This window comes from Hoplias malabaricus, chromosome X2, assembly GCF_029633855.1.
Source record: "Hoplias malabaricus isolate fHopMal1 chromosome X2, fHopMal1.hap1, whole genome shotgun sequence".
Lineage (NCBI taxonomy): Eukaryota > Metazoa > Chordata > Actinopteri > Characiformes > Erythrinidae > Hoplias > Hoplias malabaricus.
In genome coordinates, this window is record NC_089819.1 from 44,054,132 (window position 1) to 44,079,078 (window position 24,947).

The window sequence follows — 24,947 nt, forward strand, 5'->3', positions numbered from 1 at the left end:
GAAACACGGACAATGGGGCAGCTAAAGTGTTTGCCCTTCACCTCAGATGCGGAACAAAATCAGAAAGTCTTGTTTTATCGCATGTTTACTGACAACACACAGAAAACAGAGTAGATTCCTTAATTTAAAAAGTTGTGTTAATGTAAGGGCTCCGGATTCTCTAATTAACCTACAATTCGCCAAAAAGCTGATTTTTTTTTCATAATATGTCCCCTTTAAAGCTTTCTCACTTTATCCCTTGCAGGTTGGGCATAAAGTTAATAGAAATGTAGCTACTAAGAGTTTGAAATGTGACTAAAAAAGTGCAAGCCGGGATGAAATAAAAGCCCACCGAGGAAGAAAGGAAGCCAGGCAAGAAGAGATGAGAGACGGGTGGGTGTCTATGAAGAAGAAGCTGTCTTCTAACTCTTTCCAGAACACGGCGATGATGTTCTACAGCTGTGACATTCTTTACAAGCTGCTGTCAGATTCTGGAAGGTGCCATAATGCTGAAGCTATATGTCAGTGTGCTCTATACTGGAGATTCAGACTCTAACTTTTTTCAGAGAAGTGAAGGAGACTGTTAATATATCACACACATAGAAAACATTTCAAAATCGTCCCAATCTTTTTCACACACACACACACACACACACACACACACACACACACACACACACACACACACACACACACACACACACTCAGATGCCCGTTTCCTCCTTGTGCAGGCTTCAAAGGCACTGATGGGAGAAGCCATCTCTCAGCTGCCCGCATCAAAGCACAGGAAGTGTGTATGAGAGACTGGCCGGCTGTTCCCTGCCCCAGTATTTGTGTGTGAGTGTATGGTATGTGATGAGATGCTCCCTTTGCTGATTGGTTTAATGTTTTTTGAGGCACAGAAGCAAAAGTATGTATACTATAAATACTATGCTTATTAGCATATTGTCACATTACAAAGAAAGAAACAAACAAACCAAAACCTGTCTCTCCATTTTTCAATATCATTTAAACACAGCAGCTGCCCTCTGCAAGATGTATAACTTTATGATGCATTGAGCAATAGGCACACTCCTGAACTGCTTGGATTATACACTGAACTCTATAGACAAGATCTGGAATTTAAACCAGATGATGTGAGCACCGGATAATAGTTAATGAGCAGCAGTTACTATATAGGGAATCACCAATACACTCTTAGAAGATAATAATAAGTATTAGGTATGCCATTCATTACATTTCTGTCCTTTATATGCATTTTAATCCCATGTCTATCATTCATTTCCAAAACTGAACAGACTTAAAGCTGTTCATTAGTCTCATCATCTTTATAAATACACATGGGAGGTGTGACTGGACAGCTAATATTTTATTTGGTGTTTTCCACAGAGCAGTATGACATTGTTCTGTTACTGATCTGAACCTAAATATTCTCCACACCTTGCTTGTATACCTGTGTCTATTTCCCATTGCTTATGAGAATCCTGAAAGTTGTTGGAGTAGTGTTGCTGTGTGTTGGTCATTTGATTTCCAATGTGATGCTAATGGAAACAGCTAACACAAAACAGTAGTAACAGCATTAAATCTATTGTTTGTTTTTCATTTGGCTCCACTACGTTTTTTTTTTAGTTTTTTTTTTCGACAGGCTTTAGGATAACTTTGGAACCCTACCAAGTAACAGTTCAAGTAAGCCGTGTGAAATCACAAGAAAAATCTTTTTATTTCTTATACTGGACTTCAAATCTCATCTGCTCCTCTGACCACATGCAGACAATGGCTTGTATCTCAGCAGCAGGCCAAACAGAGTTTTTTTTGAGTTAATGTTAAAAATAAATGCAGCCAGTGGCTTTTCAAAATGGTGGTTAGACTTGAGTGATGATTCTGTGATAATCACATTAGCCAATGTCAAAATATCATACCATACCATACCAATATCATACCAGACAAACGGACCAATAGAATTGAACACGAATATACATTTTTAGATTGAATTTACATTTGACAATTAAAGTGTCAATTTATCCTCAGACCTAAAAGACTTACTCAATAGAGAGATAAAATGCTATAGCTATAACAGTATAATACACGCTGGACAAGCTGCTGTTTCTAGTCTCTGCTGGAATGGCAGTGATATATTCTGACCTGTTCAGGCTTAGTGGTATCAAGCCATTGGATTGGTCCAGGGAGACCCCATGGGTCAGGCTTCAGTGGGTGGAATCAGCTCTAAGATTACTGCCAGCAGAATGGTATGTGCTTATTATGCTATATCTATGACACATTAGCAAGTGATTGGAGGTTATTATCTTATATCTCTGGCACATTGCTTGGTGATAAAAAGGAGTACACTTGTTACAGTTTCAGTTGTTATGGCCTGCAGACATTTTTAGGCTATCAACTATTTTCATAGTAGCCAGAAAATATCATTTTTAGCTGTTCTGAGGTCTCTGTTTTGAAATTGAAAATATATTATACCGTATTCAGATATCTGTATGATTAACTGCAAGCTTCTTTGAAGAACTATGAGTTATTTTCACAGTAGGAGGTTCACATGCACATCACATATATTAAGACAACACACTGAGTGTTAACTGTATGAAACATTCAGGACAGCAACTATACAGATTCTGGAGTAAATACAACATTATGTAAAATGTTTAATAAATCTGGCTATGATAAAGACTAGGTTATGGCTTTCATATTGGCTGGCTAACATTTCACAAAATGCTGCTGATTATTATCTGCTTCTGTAAACAAAGGTATCAATAATAGTAGACCTACAAAACCTTTCAAATCAAATTTGGACTGACAAAACCTAAATCCCACCCACCCATCGCCCCACCCTGGACCTCAATACCCTGGCTATGGCCCTGTTCACCACACATTGTTTTCTAGCAGCAAAATATGGAGTCACGAAATTTTTAATGGGACATATACCCCTTTTTCCATATGTTAACGCAGTTCCCTGGGGTCTCAACAAAAACGTTTGTGATATGCTTTGGTCAAAATACCACATGGATCACACAACACAGCAGGCTTTCTCCCTCTGTCTCATCCAAGTAGGGAATGGCCAGTTTCAGCCACTGCTGAATGTTCCATTTCACAGATATAGTGTATTCTGCCTGTCAAATGCTCCTTAATTATAATAAATATTGAGAAAATCTGTTCTTTACAGCAGTAAAACACATTTAACTGTTTTAACTGATGCAGTAAACTAAATGAAAAAACAATTAAAGAATAAAATATATTGGTAAATGCCAAATGTGATGCATTCAAAATATATATGAACCAACATTTTTAAATTAGGATTTTTAGTTAAAGGGCCACATTGCGTGATTTAAAAAAATAGTTTTATTGTATTATTATTTCATGTGTAAAGGGTTAAGCAGATCCCACACAGAGTGCGTGGTTGTTTTTTGCAGTTTGTATGTTGGTAGGAGATTCTGAGATGCCCGTATTAATGTGCTAAGGCACTGAAAGTGTTAAGTAACGGTCAAGTAAGAATTGTGGAGATTGTTTTAACTGTTATTTCATTTTATTATATTATTTTTTACAACCACCGCCACCCTGAACTGGATAAGCGGTTACAGACAATAAATAAATGAAAAAGGATGAATTTTCTAAAATCTCGAGAGGATTTCAGTGGTGGAATGGTCAGAAGAAGGCCTGCAGGAAAGTGCTTAAGAGATTCTTCACTTCAGTAGCGTTAAGGTAAGGTTAATATAACTGCACAAACAACAGAGTTCATGGACGGTTTATTCACATTTATTCAACCGTGCCGTGTTTCTTAGCTTTTTATTTGAGGCAGACTGCAGCAGCCGCTCTCGTCGCTGCTCTTTTTATAGTTGGAGACTCCTAAAGAATCCCAACTTGCGCTTTCATGTGCCGCTTTTGGGCCAATGAAATGGAGCGAAGCCGCGAGGGGTCTATCACTTATTTTTTTCCACCTGTTTTCCGACAAGCCCCGCCTCTACGACTATGATTGGCTAATATTGTCCAGCCCCCTGCCCTATAATTGGCTAGAAAATCTGCTTAGAGTATGAACTCCCAGCCACTCTGAGCAGAGAGGGGCCAGGTTTGTACCGAAAACGGGCGGAAAAGAAAAACTGGAGGGAGCTGAGCTGAGCAGAGCTGAAGGGGGATCAAAGCTGAGCTCCGTCTCTGTAGGATTTACCAAGAGGGGGATTCTTCTCTTTTCTGTGCGGACACTGTTGTTTGAAGGAGAAACATATCGCCATTCTTTTTTGGATTCTATTTTATTCTGATGTTTTGCTATTCCAACCCGATGAGGAGAAATGGGTAAACTTCATTCGAAACATGGTAGGGCATTTCTCTTTGATCTCAATCTCGCTCTCTTTCTAGGCTTTCATTTGGAAGCTTTGGACTAACTCGTGCCTTTTTTCCTTCTCTTGTGCAATGCCCCGAGAAGCTGCTATTTGTAAACCGAGGGAAAGCCCTGAAGGTGAGTCTTTATTTCTCAGAAAAGGAAAAAGAAAAGCGTTGTTACTACAGCATTGAGCACGTCGCTGGTCTTGCAGAAGTAGCTACATTTGTATTCAGCCATGCGCTGAAGAGCCTAGTTCACTAAATGTAAAGTTGAGGCAAGATTTTGTAGAACCACTCAACCGCTCATTATCACTCAAACCCATTTCAAAGTGATTTTCTTTCGTTGTTTTAGGCGATAGTTTCGTAGTTAACGCATGTTTGGCGAGAAAAGGACTCGACGACTGGCTTGTGAAGCAGAAGTATTACTGCACTGGCTCTCGCCTCGAACAGCAGGACTGCCACCAAAAAAGTACCTGCAGACTGTCTTCAAGGGTGAGTTTCTGCGTTTTAATGTGGTATGAAACGTATTTATGTGTGTGTATTTGCTCAAAACCCTTTTCAAACTGGTGTTTTCCTGCTTCGGCTACTACAGACCTTCATAACTCTCGCGCGCGGCGACTCGCGCTTCTTGGATAGTCACCTCCGAAAACTTCTCCTTCAGTTAGCAGTTAACAGCTAAATGTATTCGTGTTAGAAACTGTGTCAAACTATGGCTAACGTAATTCGTTTGAGTGTTTTTCGATTTTAAGTTGTATATTCACAATTTCAGGCGTCTGTTGGGTGGTTAAAAAAGTACATTTTCGTTCACCAAAATTACTATATATGTATCCACAAGGTACAAGAGGGTCTTATGTTCCAGGTTTATGTTTTCAGCGAGGCTTTATGGACCTCTTCTTTCATCATATTTGTTGTTTATTGTATCTTTACATTTGTAACTCTTCCTAAATAAATGATTTAAAACTGAAAATCAAACTCAAGCGTATGAGGAACTGTTCTGAGGAACATGTGTGTAATTGTAGTTGAGTAGGATAGTCCCCTAAGCAAAGGTACTGAAGGAATGCTCTTGAGGGAACCACCCCAGTTTCAGTTTAGTATCTTTTAGTATGTAGTTTTGTATGTAGGCTGCTCTGTATAATGGAATGATGCTGGGATGTAGCAAGCTTTTTGGAATTTAAGAACTTTGATTCTGATAACTTGTTGAGGTGAGCTAGTGAAAGAATTGCAGTTGATGCCTGTGGTAATTCTTCCCAGCTTTTGCCCTTCAGTGACCCCAAACTCTTGGCTGGAGACCACCCTCACTTTCCTTAATGGCTTTCTAACGCTTTGGACGTGAGCTTTGGCGATGTGTTTTCCATAATGGAGAACAACAGTCAGCATACCCAAGCTGAAGCCACAGGAATGGCTTTGTTTAGCGGCTGGAGCTTGACTACAAAAGACAGCCCTTATATCCTCGGCTGTGGATTGGAGAAATTTTGAACACACGCTTGCCTGACACCCACTAATGAATGCTTTTAAAACGCCTGCCAGTTCTCTCTACAATTGCAAATGCTCCCTTTGAAGCCTGAGGTAGAGCGGATTTCTTCATGTTTATTCCTGAAGAAGGATGGGAGGGGAAACGTCTGGTTGGGAGTTTTTACAAAGGTCCAGAGTCTGTTTGCACCTGACAGGCAGTCATTTTGCTGAAAGGAAGGAGGTGAGGTGGGGAAAAAAAAGGCACTTCACACAAAAGTTGCTGCATGTATTTAAAACTTTTACGCTACTACCGTGAAAATGACTGGACGTTTCCACTCTTGCTCAAAAGTTGTGGATATGTTTAAGTGTGAGTCAGACATTTCACATTTTCACTCATACATGACATGGTTTTGTTCGAGCAGGAGGGAAACAAATGTGTCAGGGTTCATAACAGCAGAACAGATGCAGTCCTCTGTGGAGGTGATAGATCATGGCAAGCTTGAAAGCATTGCGGCCTGACAGCCTGGTGACAGGGCTGCATTGTGAAACCGAGTTGGGTGGGGGGTGGGTGGGGAGGGGTTGCAAGCCTGTCTGAGATTTGGCATCCTGGTAAACACATAAGAACGTTGTTGTTTGAGGAGGGCAGAAATGCTCTGGAAGCACATCTGAGGGAGCCTAAGCCTCTTTCGGGTTGGGGGCTGCCTCATCTCAAAAGAGTTTTTTGAGAGCCCTGGGTGGAATGAGGGGGAGTCTAGTAGGCCACTCTAAAGGGGCCACTGAAAAGGCAGGAGACCCTGGCCACTTTGCAGGCTTCTTCTTCATTTTTTTCAGGCTCCTTTAAACTGCATGAAAATGCAGATAGACATCTATTTTTGTCTGCAACCAGTGCACATTTTTGAGATTGTAGACCTTGGGTTAGTGTAGTGTTGCTTACTGAAGTGTTTCCTTATCTGGATGCAATCCTCCAATTAAATGTCATATGATAGCTCAAGAAGGGTGACGTTCTCCCTGTCTACATGTAAACCACTAGGGACTGTGGACTAACCAGTGCTTTGCAACTGCTAGCAAGGAAGGTCAATTTGTGCCACTAGGGTTTATTTGGAATGACTTTGGCTGGTGTGAGGAGGAAAAACAGGCTTAAAGTCAACAGGACGGCACAGATATACAGGAAATATAATATAAGAAAAGAAAAAAATTGAAGGAATGCTGGTGTGTAGGCACAGTCATGGCTGAAATAGAAAGATTAAAGCCCTTTGTTGTCTCGTCATTTCTTTGGAAGTGATTTTTTATATATATAAAGGCCAAGGTGGGGTCATCTGAAGTTATAAATCATAGGTGATAACTTTTTAAGAGGCAGAGTTTTACTGCATCTGGAGTGATTAGATAGTGCTAAAATTGTGAGCTTGAAATGGTCTCAGGTTGTATCACAGGGCCTATTGCCATGACCATGGTTTTATGACTTGAAGCTAAGGTAGCCTGAGGAGTTCCTGAAATACGATTAGCTCTTTAATCATCCCAAAGTATCAAAGTACCCAAGCTTTATGGAACATTTGGGTAGGACTTTGAGGAGCACTCAAGGCAGTTTTGAGTGACCTGATTGGCTTCTTCCATTGGAGGTTCTAATGAGAAGTTTGAGAACATTAGCAGAACATTGGACAAGCATTGTGGAACACGTGTGCGTTTGCCAGATGGTGTGAAGTGATTTGGCAAGGCTGCACAAGGATCCCTGCTGAAAGACTTGGACTGTTTGAACAATTTGGACTCTGCAGAGCTTTGTGTGTGTGTGTGTTTTAACATAAATAATTGAGTCTAGTGTGCCTAATGGTTTACACAGTGTTGTGGGAGAAAGAACAAAACGGAGTAAGCCGTGTTTTTGACCATAAATATTTTTTTGGAGTTATTTGCTTTGTTTTGATTGTAACAAAGCGTTTCTAAGATAACTTAATATTTCATTGCATGTTAAAATTCGAAGGAGTGAATGCTGACAGCGCATGCTTTTTTGGACTCCCTTTCAAGCTGTTTTTTGAGACTTCTTTGTTAGTTAACGTCGCCTTTGTTTTCGCTTCAGAAAAAGCGCCAAACATGAATGCACTTCATTGCGGTTTTATTGTTCCAAGACGACAATGATTGGATCCAAGTGTTGAGGCTTGATTGTAAACATATTTCTGTTTTATTTTCATTTCTCTGTGTATGTTTTTTATCTATAAATTTGCTGTGGAATTTATTGTTTTTGTCAGGCTTTGACTGATTTCACCTCAACAACTTATTTCAAAAGGCTTGTAGGAAACAACAAGCATATGGAAAAGCCCTGTCTCAATCTTAGTGTATTAGGTAAAAATAAATCCAAAAGGAGTATTTTTTCATGGGTGGCTACATTTTCTATCACACATCTGTGCCTTAAACCTCCCTCAAGTTCAACCAGCAAGGCTCCATTAGAACTTTTATTCAAGCAGTGTAGGAATGTCTGTGGTGGAAGAAGTGTGGACCAACAGGGTTTGTCAGTTTGTTTGTATGTGTGCATAAAAGTGTGGCCCAACAGTGCTAGTGTGTGTGTGGCTGAAAAGGGGTGTTGTAAAATGTGGGTTATAAGGGAAGGACAGTGGGGAGTCAGGGTCAGGAATCTGTTTGATGTTGAAGCCCACTGTGGCTGTGTGCTGAACAGCTCTAGCACGGGGTGAAAGTGTCTTGAAAACCCCCTTCTTATAGGCTGACCATTTTTATACAGCATCATTTATTCTGTTAGACTACAGGGCTGCAGTGTCCCGGACCACTTTAACTATCAAAGATGGAGAGAGGATAGCTGCTAGGGAGAACTGATGACTAAATTATTATAAGTAAAAATGAATAGTCTGCAGTGGTTCAGTTGTGAACCAATTAATTCATAAGTGTTTAAGTGTCTCCTGTTTCTGAGTGTGTGTGTGTGTGTGTGTGAAAGAGTGATTGACTAGTCTGAGTATGGCAAGCAGGTGAAGATCAGTGTTTTTGTTGTGTTTGTTGGTCTTTGAGGTCTACAGCTGCTCTTGCTGGTCTTAGTGATGACAAAAGACACTGACAAAAGACCCTCTATGACCCCCCCAAACCCCCTAGTACCCAGCACTGGGCTACAGTCCTTTTGTAGTAGATGAGTTAATAATCAACTCCAAAATTGGCTTGAATTAAGGTTGAACAGCACAGCCAAAATACTAAATTGGGATTACAAAACTGTACAATGACTTAATCAATTTTCCTGTGATATTCAAACGTTGAAAAGCATGAACTAAGATGAGGATATTGCTGTATTCCTGCTCCACAAGTGGGTAATATTGACTTATTTTTGCTGTAAATGGAACTGACCCCAAATTTGGAACTGCATGAAAGTAAACACAGACTGAAATCTACAAAACTAAATAACATAAGTTACAAAAGAGTTTCTGTGGTAATTTGAACAGTGAGTAAAAACTTACAATTTCTACTTCAGCCACGTACAAACAGTAGTAATTTTTTTCCTCAAGCATACTGTTCCACCTTAAATGTCACAGAGCTTCTGAATGTAAACATAGAAGAGAACAGCATTTCCCCACAATTGTAGATGTTGCCTTTAATTCGTTTTATAAGTTAATTAAAAACCTAAGCTGAATACAGTGTCTAAACTAGGTCCTGGAATTTAAACTCCTTTTGTCTCCCATGAGTTGGGAGCTGTTCATCTTTAGGGCCATCACCCAGTTTAGTCTCTGTCCCTTTCTTATTTCGTTCTTTCACTTTTTCATTGTCCTGTTTAGCTAGTGGGACTGCCTGAGTGTGTGTGTTTAACTGTTGGGCTTGCCTCTGTGTTTGTAATTGTGGAGGATGTGGCGTGTGAGAGTTAGCATGAGCAATAGTGGAGAACTGAGTGGGTTTTTTTCAAGCATCTTTATTGTTGTCTTCATGCAAATACTTCCAAGTCATGAAGGCTTGCATGGAGGCTCAAAGATTGACTTTCCCTCAAAGCAATGCTCTGTTCCCTCTCTCTCTCTCTCTCTCTCTCTCTCTCTCTCTCTCTCTTTCTCTCTCTGTCTCCAGTACACTTCTCCACTGCCACACAAAGAGAGAGAATAAAGAATAGAGACACAGTTTTTCCTTCTCCTCTCCCTCCTCTCCTCCTTTAGAGAGCATATGCTTTTGTCTAGGGGCTGGCTGTTGCTTTTAGATGCAACTTGTCTTTTTGTCGCCCCACTCTTCCTTGCTCTCTTCCTCTTATTCTTTCTGTCCCTGTTCTCTTTCTGAAACTGACGGAGTCTTGCATGCGCCCGCCTGTGCCGCCTCTTCATGGGTCGTTTTCGTGTCTCTTTCTTCTTCTTTTTCTTTATGTTACTTCTTACATATTTCCTCTATTTTCACACCGCTTCAAGGGATCTACCCACCAGCCATGTGTGTGTGTGTGTGTGTGTGTGTGTGTGTGTGTGTGTGTGCGCGCGTGTGCGTTTGCACCATTCTTCCTCCCTGCTCCCTAGGGACCTGACTGTTGTTGTGTTTGAAGCCAGTTGAGAGAGAGATGGAAGAGATGGAGAGAGTGGCTGTTGTTTTCCTTTTGTGAAAGAAGAGAAATAAAGAGCCCCGGGGAGAAGACCGCCGGCACCCGTGTCTGAGGTGGGGCTTCGGGAAAGTTCCCATGAGAGGCCAGGCGGAGGGGAGTGAAAAAGAAGAGAGGAAAGGTGAAGAGAAGAGAGTAGCGGCAAAAGAAAGATACAAGAAGATAGAGGTGGTTACAAGGAGAGAGAGCAAGGCATAGTAGGCGAGCTGGAGGCTACTCCTTAGTCCTAAAAAGCTCTTAGATTGGGTTTACACGTCTAGGGATAAACTTTGTGACACTGCCAATGAATCCTGCATGCATATAGTTTTATTAATGCGTTATAATTCCTTAATGCCTCACTTAAAACTTTCTGGTTTGTACCGGTCCCATTTCTGCTACTGTAAGGGGCAGTATGATTAAAAGTGACATTACTGTCTTGACCAGACAAAGGTAATTAAAAAATTAAATAATATGTTACACAGTACATGTTATTTCTTTTGAAATTCTCTGGAGTTCATGTGTGAAACAGGCATTCAAATGCTTCAAAAAAAAAAAAAAACCAATGCTTTATTACCAGACCACTAGTGTTGCTCTGTTGGCAACTCTGCCAGTCTGCAGTGATATCAGAGGAGTGGTACAGTGCTGCGATCTCGTTGCTGGACTGTAGTTACATTTAAGGCATTGTATGCCTGCAGAAGAATTTGAAAATCATATTATCGCCAACTCCTAACATATCTGTGATGTGAAACTGAATTCAGCTGCTTATATGACAGGTTTATGTTTGAACCTTCCGGTCCCACTTTAAATTTTGTAGCTTCAGGTGCCAGAATGTAACTGCTTCACCATTTAAGGTGGAACTGAATATTCAATATAGCTGACTCTTGAGCATACTACTAGAGATGTTATATGATTATTATTAAGTAAAGGGTCATTATAAGGGTTGGAACTACCCTAAACTAAGATGATCAATAAAGTTTATCATTGTTTTTAAAGGAGATAATACGTACAGTTGTGGGTTTCTTTGGATGCTTGCACAGCCATCTTGGAGGTCATTTGTAACACTCCATTCTGATTGTTGCTGGGAACAGTCTCAGCTTAAAAGGACATGTAGCACTTACACTTTGCCCTACCCCTCAATCCCTACAATAATTGAGACACCCTACTCCTATACAAAATGGAGGGGTAAGGCTAAGTGGTAGGGGCAAGGGGTTCAGTGAGATCGGACCATTATAACACAGCAAAGACAAAGGTGTTTTGGATAAAACGGTGCTGACTGGAGTTTCTTTCTCCTTGATCTTGTTGTTGGAATCCATGGACATCTGTGGGTTTTGTTCAGAACCTATATTTGTCATGTTTTTGTATCTGGAACAGAAATGTTGATGGCTTGCATTCATTTCTTGGTTTGAAATTTCAGTATAATCTGATGTGAGTGTATGTGTAGTTTTGTCGATATGACCATGACACTGTACAAGCTTGTATGTGTGTGTGTAAAAATAGTTGTCAGGAATGTGTGGTGGTGGTGGGGGGGGGGGGTATGCAGGGGGCTAGAGGGGTGTGCTTGGCAAGTTGTGTGCATGAGAGAATGAAGACAGAAGGAGTTATATTTGTGTGTGTGTGTGTTTGTGCATGCTCTGATGTCTGTGTGTGTCATGCATTGAGTCTTCACTCTGCAGATGTGCTCAGGAGATCAAAGTGTGTGGCGGAAATCTGTACGGCAAGCCATGGGGATCAACAGCTGAGATGCGAACTATGTTTCCCAATATCCAAACACACATGCAGATTTTCTTTAATGCATCCTCACCCTGACTGTATTTGGTCAGTGTCAGAAACTTCTATGTTAGTTTCTGTTGTTTTTTCATTCCTTTTATAGTTTGTAAGGGGTGGAGGTTTCATTTGTATGTGCCCCACAGTCCATATGTTTACAATTTGCCTTTTCAAATTTGTGTTTTATTAATCATGTATAAGGGCGGCACGGTGGTGCAGCAGGTAGGTGTCGCAGTCACACAGCTCCAGGGACCTGGAGGTTGTGGGTTTGATTCCTGCTCCGGGTGACTGTCTGTGAGGAGTTGGTGTGTTCTCCCTGTGTCCGCGTGGGTTTCCTCCGGGTGCTCTGGTTTTCTCCCACAGTCCAAAAACACACGTTGGTAGGTTGATTGGCGACTCGAAATTGTCCATAGGGGTGTGTGTGTGTGTGTGTGTGTGTGTGTGTTGCCCTGTGAAGGACTGGCGCCCCCTCCAGGGTGCATTCCCGCCTTGCGCTCAATGATTCCAGGTAGGCTCTGGACCCACCGCGACCCTGAACTGGATAAGCGCTTACAGATAATGAATGAATGATCATATATACTTAATATCATTATCTCGTCACTATGATGATGATGATTTGCTATAGTAGCAGTAGCCACTCTTTAAAGGTGACTTCCTCTTGTCCTTTTAACCTCATTAACAATGGAAAGTCATTTTTTTCTAGGCTGCTTTGTTTTTAAGTGAACATTGTTTAAAAATCTCTTCCACAGTGTTAACACACCAGCAGCTGAAAAAATATTGTGTCCATTCCTGTTTGTGTGTCTGTGTGTCTATAGGATGTAGTCTGAAATAAACTTGCGTCTTGTGTATATTGGGCAAAATCCATTTCCTGAAAGATAATTGTGAGATATGTGAATAATGTTTATTTTGTCTTGGTCAGAGACCCATAATTTCATCTGAAAGGGAAAATAAAGATAATTCAGGTTATCTGCCAAGCATCTGTGGCTGTAGGTGTGTATATATGAATTGTGTGTGTGTGTTAGGGAATTATTATTATTATTTTTTTGTGTGTGTGAACGTGTGTAGCGCTCCCTCTGATCATTTTGTTTATTCATGATTTCTAAACAGAGACGGAATAACTGAATTTTTATCTGAGTGGTTGATTTCCCCAGGTTTGATTCAGGTGCACTTCTATTTCAGATAGAACATAGCAGCTGCAAAATGACTTTTAGAAGTACAGAACATAGACCGGGCTCTTTATCACTGGAAAATGCACACATTTATTCTTTACATCTTACTTTTGGGGCGTCCGGTGTAACTGAATGAGAGATTGAGAACAAGGAGATGGGCACGGAGAAAAAGAGCAAAGGAATTGGTTGCCTGAAGGAAGTAAAAATGGAACAGAGCGCACTGATTCATTTTTGATACTTCAAAGCCTCTTCTCTTCTCTTCTGTCACTTTTTAAGCATTTTCTTTCTTCTAATGTGCTATATGCACTCACAGTGACTTTACACTGCGCTTAGATATCAGAATGGTATCAGTGTCAGAAGATACACTTTACAGCCAAAAGCTTGGACGCAGCTTATATTCCTCTGTAGGAAGAAATAATTTCTAAATCCATTACCGATAGTCTGTAAATTGTTGAACCTGTTTTAACAATACAGTGCCTTTACTTAATCATTGAACTCTGTAAATATATGCACTCCTAATGCAGCTGATGCATGGTTTGTGTAGCGCTGGTGGAAGCACAGGCTGGCTGTTTGATGTGTTTTGGCTGTCATATTTTCGGTTGGGTAGCATGTTTAGAGAGCGTAAGATGTTCCATCATTCTGTTCCACTGCTCCACAGGTCTTTGAGTCACTTTCTCAGAGGTACAAGACCACCCTCTGTCCCTGCAGAGACAGGCAGCAGCCATGTGTGTGGAGTGTTTATGTGTGTGTCTGGGAGTGTTTGCGTTTTGTGTGCCGAGAGTCAGGAAAGTTTGGTTAATTTTGGCAAGGTACATTTGTTTGTGTGTTTTTTGGGAATAATTGTGTGTGTGTGTGTGTCTGTATCTCCAATCTCATAACTCCACCCTTGTGCTACAGAGAATGGTTAATATTTTACTGGTGATGCACAAATACAGGAATTGCAAGAGCAATGGTGATATCATATGTGATGTTCATATCTAATGATACATTAAAGTGCATTGTGAATATTTCTAATGTAAATCTGATGTAATAACTCTAAATTAGCATGAGTATAATGGGTTAGCACCATAGTATAATGGGTAGCATAATAGAATGCAGATTTATAATAATAGACCTGTGTTGCTCAAACCAGTACAAAGAGTGTATTGTATGATGTGCTTCATCTGTACCATGTGTATGCAGTTTTTGGGATACAGCCCTTTCCCGGACGCATATATATATATATATATATATATATATATATATATATATATATATATATATATATATATATATATATATATATAAAATATATATATATATATAAAAGACTTACATGTTCGATTTTGGCCTTCCACACAGAGCAGAAGCTGCAGGTTTGCACTTGTTGGCTAATTTCAGAATAATATGCAGACAGAATCCTACCAATTTGCACCTGAAACCAGCAGAAAACCTTAGAGCACCAGAAGCTCTGTGTGAATTTCTGCAGTGCTTTAGCTGGGTGGGGCTGAGAAAGAATTACCCCTGTATTATTCACACTGACACATTCATTTGTGATAAACCGGATTTGAGAAAGCTGATTGTGTGTGTGTGTGTGTGTGTGTGTGTGTGTGTGTGTGTGTGTGTGTGTGTGTGTGTGTGTGTGTATGTGTGGTCATACATTACAGGCAGTAAATTGCTGTGTGTTGTGAAAGAGACAATAAGCTGTCACGGGCTGTAAAGTCATTACATTGCTGGGGTAAAAGTTACAAAGATTGAGAGAGAGAGAGAGAGAGAGAGAGAGAGAGAGAGAGAGAGAGAGAGAGAGAGATAAACATTAAATAGTTAGTAAGTGTTGTAGGCAGTACTATTGGCTTTAGATAGCCAGAAGCTTTGATGTGGATGAGGTAATGCGGAATGAAGTGCTTGCAATGATAATCTCATATAAGAGACTGCTGGAGAAGTCTAAATATCACTGATATAAAGGAAGAGTCACTGGCTTAAATGAGGAAGGAACTGTTTACCGAACAAAGTTTACACCCAAAGAAGCCTAGTACAATATGGAACCATACTTATACTATACTACTACGATATATCGCTTTAGAATGGTGGCAGTCTTTAGTTAACAACAGAAGAACTGTACAAGAAATGTCCACAATATATGGAAAAATAAAATGAGATATCTGCAGTACTGTTTCTTCTGCGGCCAGCAGGCTGCATACTAGATAAAATCCTTTCTTATTTTCTGCTCAAACAATCACAGATTTTACATATTGTCACTGTCTGATTAAATCATGCATCTCCCAAAGAGTATCTCTCAAAATGTGAAGGGCAGCTGCTGTTTTGGAATGATGTAGTAAACTAATAATCCACAAAAAACAAGATACGTGTTTTAAATTGGATAGCATCAATATGCAAAGAAAGCATACTTACTGATAGTAAAACACATGTCCTGCTAAAGTCTTTTAGTTATGCAAGCCTTACGCGTGGCCTAGACTACAGAAAAATGAGGCCAATTTTGAGGGCAATATGTTAAATTTAACTAAAAGCAAAATGTCTTTTGATATCAGGTTGGTCTTTGATAAATATCATCCTCTGACCTACTCCCATATCATAACATATTGGTCTTTCTAGAAACCTAAGGACGCTTTACAATCACAACACACAGAACACCATTCCATTCAACATTCAATCCGCACACACACTGGTGAGGAGAGGCAGCCAAAATATGTACAGCGGACTCTCAACCAGGAACGACCATCCACCTGGAGGACTGGACCAGACACTAGAGTTTCACTCAAGATAGAGTGGCACATCCACATTTGGGCATATACACACATTCATTCATGCACAATCAGACATTCATTTACATACACACATATTCATTCACACAGCAAGACAGTTATTATTAGAGAAGCCAGTTCACCTAACCTCCATGTTTTTGGACTGTGGGAGGAAACCAGAGACACCAGAGGAAACCCACGCAGACACAGGGAGAACACGGAAACTTCACACTGGTTTTTTATTTACAGCTCCGGTATTGGAGGTGGATGACAGTTCCCTAGTGTGAAAGAGTTTTTAAGCAATGCGTGTATGTATTAAATTGTGTACATGTATGTATGTGTATATATAACCACCTTAACCTCGCTATGCTGTATATGTAAGCCCTGTTGGGCCATTCATTTTAGCCATGGCTTCATTCAGCTAGATTTGCTTGTAACAATATCATTGCCTCTTTCACTCATGAACTCAAGAGAAACCGATCCTGAGTATCGAGTCTGAAGATCCGGAGTGTTCTTTCACACATGTGGTTCACAGTTGGAGATTCTCTGTGTCAGGCGCGCTATCGCAGCGGGAAATGAAACGCGTGGTTTAGGCGTGGAGTGGAATATTTCGCGTTTCATTCTCACATGCGCTGTCTCTGATTTTACCTGGACTCTTTACAGGGGCGCTAAGAGGATAACGTCTGAGTAATGTCTGGGACGAATGTTGTGGGTGGTCGTGTTTACACAAACAGCTCCTCCGGGTAAACTCTGGAACATTTCTGGGTTACAGTACATGAGTGTAATACACTACAGACACACATAAGTTTAAAAGCCCTATTTTGAATATTACTGCTTGAGTAATGTTAGCCATAGTTTGGAATGACTCACTAGGTAGCAACACACACACACACACACACAGACACCTTGTTGAGTTGTGTGTTTACACATGTGTGTGCTTTGCCCTCTGGAAAGTAGTTAGGATTGCTAAAAACCTTAAGGGTCAATAACTCCCTGGACTCACAAACAGAACAGAATTATATAATGAATCTAATGGCATCTCTTGTAATGTCAGTGTGGAAAGTTCCAATTTTTCATTGACAGTTTCTTTAATCACACACACAAACACACACACACACACACACACCAACAAAGTTGTTCCGTGGTACCTCTGGATCTAGAAACATGTTGCTCGGTAATTGGCAGCATGTACTGTGCGTGTATGGAATATACGCAATGCGCCAGGTTAGATATGAATCTGACCCTGGTTTTAGCTCTACTGAACTGTACTTTGAAGAGCTGTGGTAAGGCAGAGCTTCAGCTTAACACATGACACCACTTCCCTTTTACATCTTCTATTAGTATGCTGCAAATCTCATTTAATCACTGCTCCTCAACCTTTGAATTATACATCTACATAATCCTAGGGGTGGACATAGTAAGGTTTAATTGTAGCGATGCTAAGAACACACGGTTAATTCATTAGTAGCTTGATTTTGTTTGTTGTGGACTCATTCCCCAATTAAAAAAAAAAGACAGTAACCCTTTTATGTACGTCATAGTTTATAAAACTGCATGATTCCTGCGTGACACCATATCGTATCATGTGCAATAATATCACATTGTTTTCAAACGATAAAAAATCATGATAATTTATATTCTGATTGATAATTGATGATATTCTGACTTGTTTACGTAATGATGTCATGCAGTTACGCGTTATACGGCGTACATTCATTGCATGAGTCGTTTAGGCACAGTGACAGGTACGGTGGAAATCTGCTTCAAATAATCAAAGAATTTGCTCTAAAAAAGAACAATGACTTCAGTCGTGTGGAAACGACCGTGGCTCATCAAAACAATCTGTTAACACTCCAAAATTTGAATGCACATTCTTTACTTACTCTTTTTAACTTATTTTCCATACACTCCTTTCAGAACTAGAACCAGATCTGCTCTCTCCTGATTGCTTAAGGCGAATCTGTTCTTCTTAGCAGTTGTGTCCAAAACTACAGTGGCAGTATTCTGAGGGAGGAAGGTGCCGAGTCATGCCTCTGATACGTGTATCTAAGTGCACTTATTTTAAATGGAAAATCTACACTTTGAACAACTACAATTGTTGCAGGTTTTTGGGTTGTATTTCTCGTGGTGTAGTTCCTTGACCTGAATGGACCACTTTAGTAATACCTGCAATATTTAGGTTGACTATGCCTTGCTTTGTGTAGGATTTTGTAGGTCACAGGCTCAGAGTCTTTGATCTCATACTCAGGCTATGCTGGTGCTCCACTTGCCCCAGAGTGATGGTAACTGAGTGTGGGGTATTCAGGTTCAGATATTTTCAAAGGAGTGGGAAACTCTACTTTCTCATTAATTTAGTATAAAATGAAGCTATGGTTGGAGTAGGACGCATGATGTTATTGGAAGTGTGTTTGTTTTTTTTTAGATTATACAGGTCCACTTTAAGGTTTAAATAAATAAATAAATAATAAACAGATAATTCATTCATAAAATGACTGTGTACTCTTCATTTTGGATATAAATCAAGACACTGCACCATCAAACGCACATAAAAGTGTGTGGTGAGGATGTAACAGTGAATGAATGTCTGTTTTGCCCAGTTTTCTTGTCAGTGCCTGGGCACTAGTGTTCTCAGTAAAGCCAGCTTCAGTTGACATTAAGAGTGTGCCAAAGGTTGTGAAAGATATAAACACCAGTGATTGTATGCATGTAAGAGAGGGAGAGAGATTAGTGCAGAGGTTTGTGTGTATGTACCTATGTGTGTGTAAAACCCCCCCCAAAAAATAAAAAATAGCTGCGTTGTAGGCAGTCTTAAATCTGCAGTGAAGTTGTGTGGAGGATTTAGCTGGCCGGACGCTTTGATGTGGATGAGGTAATGTGGAATGAAATGTTTGCAATGTTAATCTCATATGAGCAACTGCTGTAGAATCGCTGGCTGGCATAAAGGAGGCGCTTTAGCTGTGTGAATTTGTTTGAGGGTTCAGCGTACCCTGGGTGAAGGACGTAGATTATGTGTATAGGCTGTGATTCAGGACTAGGCCCATGCTCTTGCCAATGTAAGCAGGATTAAGGGAAAGTATAAATAGGTTAGTGAGGAAGTGTGCAGTGTGGGGTTTTGAGATCAGGTCCTTTTTCTCTACACACAAGCTCAGTTCCTTCCACTAGGGAATTGGGGGGAGTGTGCTCTTCTGCCACTGGAGATTTCACGGAGGTAACACTATGCCGTTTAGTAAGATAACCATGCCGGTGGTTTAAAGGGGGCTTTAGGGTGAGGTCATGTCCTGCCATGGCTGTTGACTCCCTTTTTGGACCTCCCTGTTTTCTCATAACTCCCGGCTAGGCTTTTTTGTGTGGAGTTGGACTACATAAAAGTTACCGGGATGTCTTCAAATTGCTGCAGTCTTGTTGTGGGAAGTCAAATTAGCTTAGCGCCAAATATGATTATGTTTAATACAACGTATTTCACAACAAAGCAATCTTAAAGGAACTCTGTGTGATATTCATACCTTAAAATTACAGTTTCAAAATCAGTGTGATGCTTCACTCACCTGGAATAGGGAGAACAGAGCCCCAGTCACTGCAGAAATTGCACTATGTAACTAACTATGTGACCAGTCTGTGTTACGGTCAAGCACACGTCCTCCTCACATGCTTCTTTTCATTTCAAATGATGCCTCTTTCTGTCTACCTCCCTCCCTCTATTCCTCACCCTCTTAATTTCATGTTTGTGTCCCAGTGGCATGGCTGTAAATGCTGCCTTTTTTTCTGTCTTTTTCTCTACGTCTTTCATCCTCCGCTTTCGTCATTCCCTTAATGATCCTTTTAGCTCAGTGGCCTGGAGAGAGAGAGAGAGAGAGCGAGAGAGAGAGAGGGAGGGAGAATGAGTGAGTGCCTAAATGAGGTTCTTGCTGGGTTTTGATGAAGCTTCAGCTCTGCGGATGAGCAGAGGTCTTGCGAGACTTCATGTGTGATGGTGTGTTTGTGTGTGTGTGTTTTGGAGAGTGTAAGATTGAAAGAGAGTGTGTCTGACCTAATATAATGCCAAGCTGTCATTGGCTGCGTAAATTGTCCGTCAGGGTGAAAGGTTTGGCGGAAAGACAAACAACAGTGTTTGAAGTACACACACATGTGCCCACACCTCTCACTCTTTCACACTCACACAGTTTCATCAGTGACAAGCATGCACACACACTCCCTTCAACACACGCAAGCTCCCGCCTGCTCCTCAGTCAGCTCTGGAATTTTTCCCTCGCTTTTTTTCCACGGCGCTAACATCTTAATGTGCCAGACACCAGGGGGCTGTATCACTCACACAGAGACTCTCACACACACACACACACACACACACACACACACACACACACACACTTGGCAGTGTCTTTGCATGTGTTGCCAGGTCATAGCTGGCAAGACCTCATAAGTGTCTCTGTGCCAATTTCAAGTCAATGAGAAAGATGTACTTATCATCTCTCTGTCTCTGTCTCTCTCTGTCTCTCTCTCTCTATCTCTCTCTCTCTCGCTCTCTCTCTCCTGTTCACTGTCTTTCCTCTCTGTTTTGTTTACATCTATTCTCTCACATTCTTTCATTCTCGTTCTTGCATACATCATTTTCTAACTCCCTAGCAGCTTGTTCTGTTATTATTAAACATTTGTTCCTTTAGAAATGGGGGGATTTAACATTTGCAGTACTGTGCTAAAGAAACTGAGTATTGGATTAGAATTATATGGTTCAGTTTAGAATTATTACTGCATTCTCCACTATTTTTGAGGTTTTGACAAAGGAGACAGGTCAAAAAAGTCTTGTAGCTGAATTTCTCAGTCTCTCTTGCAAACTTTGCATGTGTAAAGAAACTGTGCTCAAAAAGTCAAAGTCAAATAAGGGTTTGTTAAGATTGAAATATGTTGGGGGGATATTAACCTTCAAAACAGTCTAAAGCCCTGTTCAAACAGGATAAAGTTTACCTGCGGATGTGGGGCAAAGAATTTATTACCGGACTATCAGCCACTAAAAGCTCAAATCCACAAAATGACCTAAATAATCACTTGGTGGAGAGCTGTAGCTGTAAGTAGGTTTTATACACAATATCTGCTTACATACGTGTTATAAGTATGTGTTTTTTTATCATTTGGTTACCATTAAATTGTTTATAATAACAGTTATAATAAGTGTGTGAAGGAGTAGTAAAGTATTTTTCCCCTATAATATATTTTAAAGGACTAGATGATGAGGTCATTGAGGGTTGTATGTTTTTGATGGGAGGGCTGTTCTCAGAGCAGTAGTGACAGTCTAAAATCTCCAGTAGCTCTGCTGTGTCTGATCCACACTGTGCGACAGCAATGCTTTAATCAAGTAACCAGTCCCGTCTGTTATTGTCTGTTAACAATTTTAACAAACCTCAAAAAATGTGCATTACTATAGCCCTAATCAGGAATGTATCCTGTAAAGCTGGCTTAAGGTAATATCAAGCTCAGTTTAGTGGTGCTGAGTTTGTGTTCAGCTCAATTTTACTTTCTATAATTTGAGTCTGCGAGCTAAGCCATGAATCCAGCTTTGTAAAATATCCTTCAGTTCTCACTTTTTATTTAAATTCAACATTTAGACATGTCAGTCTTGTCTGGGCTCCCTTTTTATTCACCGCCAACTAAAACAGAACTGAAGTGAGCACAGTGTGTGCGTGTGTTTTGACGATGCCGTAATGCCGTACACTGTGTTCCGTAGGCATAAATCTGGGCGAAAGGCTCTTTAACAGCTTTGATGCTCACAGGGATGCAGTAACTTCTCTCTTCTCTCTTTCTCCCCACCATTCCCCTCCCCTCTCCCCTGGCACCTGTCTAAAGGAAAACGTCTTGTCGTTGGGTTTTTTTTTCCTACGGCGTGTGAAACATCACGTCTGGAAAAGCGGTTTGGCTCGTTGGCGTGAGTTAAGGGGAAAAGGCTTGTTTATGTGTCTGAGACTTTTTCATGGTGTTCTGAAGACGAATAAAAAAGGGCCCTAAGCAGAGAGCCAGCTTCCGCGACACCTCTCCACCATCTGTAAAGCCTTCATAAACACTTCATAAGAGCAGCCATAAACAAACAAGAACAAAGAATACTTCCATACTTTGATTTTATGGGACTTGAAAGCAGCCGCAGATAATCCCCTCTTGTGCAGCTGGAGAATCGCACGTCCAAGTTGTCTTCATCTGGATAACTCATCACTGAATCGAACTCTGTGTTTAAGCACTGGGGTCAGATCATTTTACTCTAAAATGAACTGCAAAGCATATTTCAGTTCAGAATATCTAGGTGCTAATCGCCTTGATCTGATCTATCATCGAAAATAAAAATGAGTTCCTCTGTGATTAGAAACTAACTGTGACCAAATTTGCACCGTATTTTATTGGCTACACTCACATTACAAACCTCACTCATCAATTTTTTGGCTTAAATCAGAAGTCTTGACTGTTCACATTCTTAAATGTAATCTGTAATGTCAAGAAAGCAGTCCCTGGAACAGTATGCACATGTACATTGATACATTTTTTGCAGGTCTCCTCCATGATGAGAGAACTCGTTTTCTTAAAACTGGAAAACAAACACATTTGTAGCTCATTTGTGCATCACATTTTGCAAAAACAAAAAAAAATCTGCGGCACCAATCGGCTGAATCCCAAATGTCTCATGGGATTATGTAGTTCACAGTGTAGAGTATATAATAACGGTTTCTGCACCAATGTAGTGTGTTGAATGGAGAAATATTAAACTATTTATTTTAGATTCTAAATTTGCAGTCAAACAAGTGCCCTGTCATTCATTCATTGTTTGTAACCGCTTAACCAGTTCAGGGTCGCAGTGGGTCCAGAGCCTACTTGGAATCACTGGGTGCAAGGCAGGAATACACCCTGGAGGGGGCACAGTCGCCAGTCCACCTACCAACGTGTGTTTTTGAACCATGGGAGGAAACCAGAGCACCCAGATGAAACCCACGCAGACACAGGGAGAACACACCAAACTCCTCATAGATGTTTACTCCGGAGCAGGTCTTGAACCCACAACCTCCAGGTTCCCGGGAGCTGTGTGACTGCAACACAGCTCCAACGTGCCGCCCTGCCCTGTCATGGTGTAGTCATTTTAGGTTATAATCTGTGAAATGCACTATCTAGGGAGTATACCACTATTTCGGACTCACCAAAGCCTCTCCTTCATTGCTGTTTTGCCACATTAATGCTGAGTATGGACCACAACACTAAGCACATGGGTACAGGGAAAAGGATGCATGAAATCTGGCATTTCATATTTGTGTCACATGCCCACAAATTGGATATGTATCTCATCTAGGAACACATTGATCGGAGTCACATTACGGCAAAAAATCTGATTTGAGCCTGGAAATGTGCATGTGGGCTTTATGTAGCATACTTCCTGCTACCACAAGCAATGTTGACACATGTAACTACACTTTATGGCCCAACGTTTGTGAAATTCTGCTCATCAAACTTTTCTTGAAGTCTAAATATTAGTAGTTTGTCCTCTTTTGCTGTAATAACACCAACCCTTCAGGAAAGGCTTAATGGTAAAAGTGGAATTCAAACCCAGGAACATTACTTCCACTACTCCACGTCCCAAAGCTTTGGTACCCCATAACGCTCTAGCCCACATAAGGCATTGAACATTGTGACCTCAGACCCATGTGATTGCTTCAGAGCATGCCATGACATTTGATGCATTGCTGCTGAGCTTATGTAAGCTGCATGTGCAGAACTGAATGTCTCTCCACAACGAAAGCAGGTTAAAGTAGCCGAAGTCACCCATTTTCTGCAAACTTTTGGACATAAGTGTTTAATGTGTATATTTAAAACATGTTGCATAAAATACATTCTACAAAATGTATTCCTAACAAACTCCTTATTAAACTATCCTGACCACTCTTTTATCAATCATACACTTTTCCATTCCGTTTGCCCCCTTCTGACTGCCTCCCCCTTTATACTACCTTGATGTACCTTTTGTAAAATGACCTCTGACCTTACTGGGTCACTAGATTTGGCCCATTGCTCACTTAGAGCAGATCATCACTGATAAATGTATTGAGGTCAGTTGATGAGTATACACTTGGTGCACTTAAGGGCCCACTGTGTGGATTTGGGATGCCACAAAGCCCTGAAATGCACTTGAAGAGGAGGGTCATTGTGCTTAGAGGTCACCCCACACAGGGTATGTGAGTCCAAGATTGAAGTACATGGGAACAGTTTTGTGTAAGCTTTTACAAAGTTTGCGCTCAGATACTGAATACTGCAGCACAGGGGATTGTATATACAACTGTCTTGGGCCCTCTTATTATCTAACTACAGTGGGAAATTATATAAAATACAACTGCAGACTGTTTCTTTTTTAGTGTGCTCCATGTGTCACAAAAGCATCCCACATACTAAAAATATGACGTAGAGTTTTTTAAACCAACAGGTTTAAAGACCACATGTGACTTCAGGAAACGTTGGATGCTATGAAATGTCAGCTTTGTGTGTGTGTGTGTGTGTGTGTGTGTGTTTAACTTGGTTTAGTCTGTATGGTCAAATATGTCTCTGTGAAGCTGGGTGGTCTTTGCTAAACTTAGCCACATAAAGCTAGGCATTGCTAAACTAAGTTAAGCCTCAGTGACCCTCAGAAATAAAAGTGTAAGGGTTGCGTCAGAGGTGCCTGAGAATGCAGGAGCTTGTGTGAGGTATCATGTACTGGGTCACTTGCAAGTGTGTGTAATGGGAAGTGAGTGTGGAGGGCATTTCCTTTCTTTATGTGGTCTCTTGAGGCAGGTGTCCAGACATTGTGACGATGTGTACTGCAGCCTGAAGCCAAATGTTGCAGTGCGAGGCAGGCAATGAATGTGAGACTGTTGCACATAATGTGTCCTGATGATAGGCTGATCAAGCGTGTCAAATCTGAAAAAAAGAGCAACCAACATGTATGACAAGCTGATTTGTAAGCCTTACTGCAAGGGATGCGCATGATTGCTCGGT

General features: G+C 40.7%; 1 protein-coding gene across 2 annotated transcripts in view; it reads left to right on the top strand.

The window, feature by feature from the left end:
* The first annotated feature begins 4,118 nt into the window (after positions 1–4,118).
* The window catches only part of LOC136676838 (protein naked cuticle homolog 1-like), a 39,139-nt gene continuing 18,310 nt past the window's right edge, over positions 4,119–24,947 (top strand). For both annotated transcript variants that reach the window (XM_066654091.1, XM_066654092.1), the window contains exons 1-3: positions 4,119–4,296; positions 4,406–4,438; positions 4,655–4,794. In XM_066654091.1, the coding sequence (XP_066510188.1) occupies positions 4,272–4,296; positions 4,406–4,438; positions 4,655–4,794 (198 nt within the window). In that variant the 5' untranslated portion in view covers positions 4,119–4,271. The remainder of the gene's footprint in view (positions 4,297–4,405; positions 4,439–4,654; positions 4,795–24,947) is intronic.